This window comes from Ruditapes philippinarum, unplaced genomic scaffold (assembly GCF_026571515.1).
Source record: "Ruditapes philippinarum isolate M1 unplaced genomic scaffold, ASM2657151v2 ctg11712_1_1_1_1, whole genome shotgun sequence".
Classification (NCBI taxonomy): domain Eukaryota; kingdom Metazoa; phylum Mollusca; class Bivalvia; order Venerida; family Veneridae; genus Ruditapes; species Ruditapes philippinarum.
The window spans coordinates 59,157-66,986 of NW_026851575.1; the positions used below are offsets into that span (position 1 = coordinate 59,157).

Below are 7,830 nucleotides of genomic sequence, written 5' to 3' on the forward strand. Positions count from 1 at the left end.
ACGGCTGAAAACAAAAACCAAAAAACATTTTGGTATTCTTATTTGGATTTGTCTCCGGGACATATATAGTGCCTTTTTCTCTTGTTCTGTTCATTATAACGTTGAGAACAAGCGCTGTTCGACAATGCGATAGAGCTTTGTCCTTGGTCTTCTTGCTCTCAGATATCTGTTGGGGATATTCAACATTATGATACTCGTTCCCTCATTCCCAATGTATGGGTATATGGTTTCTTCTAATAGCACTTTCATATTGTTGCTGTTAAAATGTATTCGGGTAAATATAATCATTTCGGATATTCAAAAATATTAAGTGATTCTTTTGGAACTAAAATTAAAGAAGCCGACTTAAATATTATCACCCTGCAAATCAAAATTAGAAATGAACTGATGGAGTTTTACAATAGAATTTTTCAAATATTTAACTTGATTCTAAGTATAATTTTGTTGTTAGAAGAAACCAGTTCAATAAATTCACGCATAGATCTGTTATAAAAAATATCGTTCAACACATTTTTTTCTGATATCAACATAGCATGGGTATATCAAAACAAAATGGTATTCGTCTCCTAAATCCACGGTGTTACAACATAAGCAATATCTATTTCTTAGAGGATAAGTAAAAGAAAGAGCATCGCAACACGAGGCTATCTGATTTGTATACGAAGGGACTAAGCCCCCCCGGATATTAATCGGATTGCCGAGTGTTTTGATGTTCTTTCTCTTTTGTATCATAGTCAAGCATAAAAACACGTTCCCTGTTGTCACAATATGAAACCCCAGGAAAAAATGAACGAGCATTTGAATATGATAATTCTATCGCTTTCCCTTTTCTCTTCCGTCACAATAAGTAAACCCCAGCAAAAATGAGTCAATCAATGGGCATGCTCTGGAGTGCGGGTAACTAATACTGCACTCCAGTTAACGCACTTTGCATGTATATGTATACGATTTAACAGAAAGGTCCCCAAACTATGATACAAGCGTATACACTGTATGTTCCAACATAGTAAACTAAGGGGATCAGAACGACATGTTCCATAAGAACCGATGAATATTAAGCTTCTGTACTTTGCAAAAATAAAACCGATCGAAGGATCCGAGTCTGACTGTATTTTAAACAACAACAACAAACAAAAAACACACAAAAAAACAAGGTGAATAATATAAGACTGTTTTGGAGAAGTTGGTCGTATACTTTTGTCTTGGCGACTCCAAGTAAAGAAAGAAGTTATTGACTGGTTAGTTGACAGGGAAAAGTATCGACTTAAATAACAAAAGACATTAGAGATTAAACAAATTTTATACATTATATTAATAATTCATAGCGAGTACACAGTTTCAAGTGGGCTCATGAGAAATGACGGAGATAAATAGTGTATTCATCTAAACATCGGATGTTAACAGAGTAATCCCCCCTAGTACGAGAGCAGCTAGAATTGAAACAATTACATGATTGGCGGGAAAGGGGGCGTCCAGTGATCAATATAAATCAGCGTTGTAACACGTTCTTTATAACTGTGATTATTTATTCAGCAATTTTACAAACAATACAAGATTGATTAAATTCCTGGATTTTACAGTTTCATTTGACTGTTGATATATAACCCTAGTCCGTAACAGGAATCATAAAAGTAATTGTTTGATCAAATAATTGTCGCATTGACACATGTATTTTCTGTTTAATGGTGTAAACCTATTCTAAATAGAATCATGGGATTACTAAATTGAACTGGTTAATTGGATTATATAATAGTTGGGTGTTTTTTGTCTCGGATAATCTACACATATGGTAAGATTGAATTATATTAGATCTATATACGTTCACTAAAATTAACTTGTGATTTATTTCAAAACTTTGTAATATATCGGCAGGCACACAATAACTCAAATATTTTATTTTAAAGAAAATATAGGTATATAAGTGTCGAAATGAGTTATTTATGTAGATATATCACTAACTTAGATGCTCTATTTTAACTGCTTACTTGTATAGCACCGTGCCTTCAGATTTATTTTAATTTTCTTCAGAAGTTTGAAAGTAATTTACACATACTATTCGCGCTAATCACCAAAAAGAGGAAACAGCCGTTACTGCGTATTGCAGTAGAAATATGGTAATAAATTCTGCAAAATCTGTCATAAAATTATTACTTGAATCTGGAATATTTTTACTTTTCTGAAACTCTTAGTAGATTTTTCTGCAGATTGATTTTCTTTAATATTTTATCTCATGTGGAGGCATGCATCTTTCAAACACTTTCCAATTACATTACCATGTATCTTGTATACGACTTAGCATTAAATGAAACAGCACTATGTCTAATCTTCAATTAAAGGTATAATGGCAAGCAAACTAGGCCGACGTGGTCGAGTGTTGAAGTTGCTTTCTCCAAATCTCTTGCCCCCTCACCAATAATAGGCTCGGCTATCTATTTCGTAGCTGCATGGATACAGTTTTCATTTAATGCTACTTGAATATATCAATAATATTTTTGTATGTTTAAAAAAGTGCTGATTTGCATGTATTTCTAGAAAATGTTAAAATAAATGAATTGCATGTAGCTCAAAGGAAAGTACATTTATAAGTTGGATAATATCATTTGCTATGAATGACTGTTATCGAATCTTGTGTTCTACAGACACTTGCTCAAAATATGAGCTTTTACAATAATAATAATTATGATTTTTTTTTTAAAAAAAACCCCGAACTTTACCATGTTATTTGTTATAAGAAATAAGATATAGCTGACATTTTTGAGATAAATAATGTCTACAGGTCATATTTTATGATATACCATTGAGTGATTAAAATTAACCATTAAACAATATAGGATAAATCATAATTAACGTAAAAGATGGAAAACTTCAGTTTTATCATATTAAATCTGGAGTGAAAATTTACCTGGGTATACCTGAATAATTTTCTGTGTTAATGTAACCATTTTGTCACTAATAAGCAAAAATATGCCAATAAACATGTATATATGAATAATAAAGGAACCGTCATAAACGTAATAAAGACACATTCTAACACCAAAAGCTTTCAATTAAAGTTATATGGTATGACATCCCTCAGGACAAAGGCTACATTAATATTTCATCAAATTATTTTAAACGAGAACTTCTTTGTAGCAAGTAAATGGTTCATTAAACTAGACTTTAATCAATGCCGCTCTTTGTAAGGAATAAAATAAAACATACAGTATCTAAATCAATAAGACAGCATTAAAATAAATATTCCACTATCAGAATCTTTGGTTTTAGAATTCTGATCAATGGCCGACATTCAAAACCTGACATTAACTAAAAACGATATTGACATTTTGAATTAACAATAGACAAGTAAATTAAAAGATAATTGTTTGTTTTACATATTCATTATATTATTCTAAATAAAATATTGAGAAATATCGATGAAATTAAATGCGTATTTTTATTTTCCGTATTTTTCACTGTAAATATTTATTTTTCACTGTAGTGAAACATATTTTCCGTATTTTCACTGGTGTCTTGCCCGGACTACTTTCTTCTGAATTCTGCCAGTACACAAGATACAAAACAAATGAAATTCTTTAAAATTTTAATGTCAAAATAAAATAAATGTATATAATAAACAGATTTTTTTTCTATAAATATAGGATATATTTTCATCTTGTGGTATGAAAATTATCATATTTCATATCACTCGATGAAAATAAATCCTGTACTTAGCGAAAAAAATTGGAATATCCTTTATATCATTTACAGGAAGATTGGCAGGCAAATAAATCTGTTCCACAAGCGAATAACTACATGCTCAAGTATGAGGTGGCCTGTGACGTCACATTTACAGTAGGTGATTCCAAGGAAGAGATTCGTGCTCACAAATACATGCTGATGGCGCGCAGCCCGGTGCTGTTTAAGTCGTTGATTAAACACCTTGGTAACATGGATATAAAGATTGGGGTTCCGGATATGAAACCAGACTGCTTTAGAGACATGCTACAGTAAGTATTAAGAGAGAGATCTATACACTAGCTTTGGGACTTCTTATCGCTGGCCCTGTGTTGTTGTGTCTTGTGGGATTTGCTTTCATTGAACGCCACCCTTCATTGTTGATCCTGTTTTGTTCTTTTAAATACTTGTTATTGACCATCCACACTTCCAGGTAAAAGGACATAATTATCTTCATGAAAAATTTTGACAAAATTTTCTTTTTCGTCATAGAATTTTGGTTAAGTGTTTGTAGCATCCTAGTACATTTTTTATATATATGGTATTATGGTGGGATAGTTCTGTCAGATGTTAAACTAAACGTATTTGGAAGTTAGATAGGATTAAATAGAAAATATATTTAGTTAATAAGAAATCCTTAAATATTTTTGTGAGGCCTCCTGAGACTTGAATGCCAAACTTTATCTTTCATAACGATGTTGATTTTCCTTTCTTTTTCATGAATTATTACTAGTATCAGAATATTCTTTTAAAAGCATATTAATTTTTTTGTAAGCTCCTTCTTTGCATGTTAGTGGTCTATGCATGGTACCATGTTATTTCTGTGTAAAGCTCACTGATAATCTCCATGCCATAGATCTCTTTAACTTCGCATTTACTGGATGAATTCATTATTTACTGAAGAACTAAAGCCATGCTCTGATAGGGAAATACGAGGAGTGTTCAAATTTAATGCATAGAACTTTATATTGTTACAAAACATTAGGAAATGAAAGGGTATCGGGTAGATATACATGTTAGCTTTACATTGATACCAATTGATTAAAATCAGTCCACTTTTTAGCTGTGTTTAGCTCGGTATACTGAAATACAAAAATGGTTTGTAGATCAGAGTATGCTATTGAAAACAGTCTTGTATAAAGAATTGTTGTCTCTCTAAACACATTTTTGATGAAATCTGTTCTGTATACGGACACAATGAAATGTATTTTTCATTAGTTATAATCAGTTTTAATAAATTCAAATGTGGGTTAATTTCGCCTGAAGATGCACCCCTTGCTCAAATAGCAAATATCGTCACTAGTGACACGTAACACGGGTTCATTTCTATTTGTCAAAACCCAGGTTATGGCTACAAAGTCTAACGAAAGACCATGCATTGCAAAAAGGACCATCAGTATAAAGGCGTTTATGTATAACTCAGGGTCCCGCCATTCAGGTTGCTGTCCCTAAAGGCAAATCTATTTATGTGAAATTTTGCACGACAAAAATACCTCGAAAACTAAACAAATACTTTGAAAACGAAGACCCGCAATAGGTTTGGCTTATGTCAGATTGCTGCATGACAACTGATCACCGCACAGGGCGTCTATAGTGCAAGACTTTCTGAAGCAGAAAAAGTCGCTTTGCCCCCCAACTCCGTATTCCACTGACCTTGCCCCTTGTGACTTTTTTGTTTGTTTCCAAATTCTGTTACATCTTCATGGGTGAAGCGCTTGTGTTACGTCTTAATATTAAGATTTTAGTGTATTGTCAAATCAAATTGTGTTTGAAAATTATAATGTAGATCTAAAATACTTAGATAGAAAGAACGAAATATAGATAAACAAGCTACAGATATCTTGATTTAAAAAGTTTGCATCTCTTTCCCGACTGCACTTTTAATAGATGAATAGTGGGTACAATTTTAGTACTAAATGAGAATAAACCCATGTCAAGGTTAATGCTTGACACCAACAAGACAGTGAATATGAAATACATGCCAACTGTGATCCGAACATAGTACTGTTCCTAGACAGAATACAATACAACATTAATTAGCATTCAAATAATTTGTTTGGACAGTGATTTGTTCTGTTCTCTGTGTAAACATGTATTCAATATAACGGCTGAAGATAGCGATACGAGATTTCGATTGATCCATGTAGCGATCTGCTTAGCGAAAACAAATGTCAATTTTAACTTTAATGAGTTTTTTCCTATTATAGGTACATTTACACTGACGAGTTTGACATACATTCAGACAACGTTGCGACAATGCTGTACGCGGCAAAGAAATTTCAGTTGAAAGGTTTAACTACCCTTTGTTTTCAATACCTTGATGCCGAGATGCATGATGAAACTGTATCTAAAATCATGGAGCAAGCACATATCTACACCGAGACCAGCTTGTATGAAAAATGCCTAAGATACACCCTAACAAATGGAAATGCTGTACTCCGCAAGCCAGGTTTTGCCGAACTTTGTGCTGAATGTGTCGGAAGAATACTAAAATCCGACGACTTGAGAGCAAACGAGGAAGCTGTGTTCGAGGGGTGTATAACATGGGCAAATGCCGAATGCAGACGACAAAAGAAACAGACGACTGACGAAACCCGTCGTGAAGTGCTAGGTAAATTGCTGTATTTAATACGATTTCCAGTCATGGACATTACCTATTTTACTCAGAAGGTATCGCTCGGAAACCTGTTGTCGCATGATGAAACGCTGTCCATATTTCAATACTTTCACGGCGAGGAGCAGCAACTTCCAAACCGGTTTAGTAGAAATGAAAGGAACCGGTTTCCGCGTAATATGAAAGACAATACAGAACCAGTCATGTTGTCCACACGTAGTCCTTCAATGTCGACTGTCCATAGGTTCAATTCAACGGATGGGCAATGGAAACAAAACTGTTCACCTGATGCGATCTCGTTTACCGTGTCGCATCCTATTGTTCTATACGGTGTTGAAATATACGGGGTGGCAAATGGAAAAGAAACATATAGCGTGAAAATGTTTGTGTACGACGATATCACACGTGAAGAAATTCGAAAAAATGATGCAAGCGTTTTTACGAGCAGTATCAAGCAGACGTACGAAGTGTACCTGACGCGACCAGTCCGGATTCCCGCGCGAAGGTTATTTACGGTAATGGTGATTATCCGAGGCTGTCCAACTATTAAAGGCGTAGACGGGGAAAAGGTCCACATAGTGGACGGTGTCCAGTTCGAGTTTTCTGACAGTAGCAAGAGCCATAACGGCACAAATATAAATGTTGGCCAGATTCCCGGGCTTTTGTTTAACAAAACCCAGTAACGTCGCTATATTAGATATAGAAATAATTGCATTACGAAGAGAAAATGACTTTACATTGTATTTGTGTTAATATTATTACTGTTATCTATTATGGTTAGCTAAAAGATTTAGCATAGTCAATAATGAAAATCCTTAAATGTTAACTACGTATCCACAGTGTTGTTATAAACATTGTAAATAATTCAATTAACAAATTCATACCACAAATTTAAGCAGCAGTTATCTGGCAGGTAGCTGTGACGTAAGTAAGTCGCTTTATTAATTATATTCCTAACACGCTCGTAAATGGCATATAAAGATCAAAGTCATGCCCATTAAGCTAGCTTTTAATGTTTACCGCCTTAGCTGAAGTTTTATTATGATGGCAACAAAATGTTCTTGGAAAGTTTAACAACCGCTTGAATTGATACATAAAATATTTACCAATATTGATTAGAGAAATATTGTGATTTTACTCAAACAACATTGTAAATTATATCAGAGACTTATATACATATAGATCTGTGATTATATCAACGTTTCTAGATTATATTATTTTATAACAGTTTAATATAGTTAAATATATAAATAGTTCACAATATAAATATACAAAATGTATACATGTACTAAAATACGTGACAAACGTGCAATAAATCCGTCCATACAAAGTTATCATGTTGTTAGTTATAGATTGAAATAAAGAAGACTTGGTGCACATAGGGAAAGCCAGCATTTTTATTATTTTATTGTCACAAAATGTCGTTTTTCTTTCCCATTACGATTCTTCTACATAATGATTCTTCTACATAATTGTGCGATATAGTTATTCCTTTTAAGACT

At 33.3% G+C, this 7,830-nt stretch overlaps 1 protein-coding gene across 3 annotated transcripts in view; it reads left to right on the plus strand.

Annotated features, from left to right (window-relative positions):
• LOC132748083 (BTB/POZ domain-containing protein 6-B-like) overlaps positions 1 to 7,662 on the plus strand; it is a 30,067-nt gene extending 22,405 nt beyond the window's left edge. For all 3 annotated transcript variants that reach the window (XM_060737665.1, XM_060737729.1, XM_060737805.1), the window contains 2 exons: positions 3,748 to 3,986; positions 5,922 to 7,662. In XM_060737665.1, coding sequence (XP_060593648.1) covers positions 3,748 to 3,986; positions 5,922 to 7,011 — 1,329 coding nt within the window. In that variant the 3' untranslated portion in view covers positions 7,012 to 7,662. The remainder of the gene's footprint in view (positions 1 to 3,747; positions 3,987 to 5,921) is intronic.
• Positions 7,663 to 7,830: the final 168 nt, after the last annotated feature.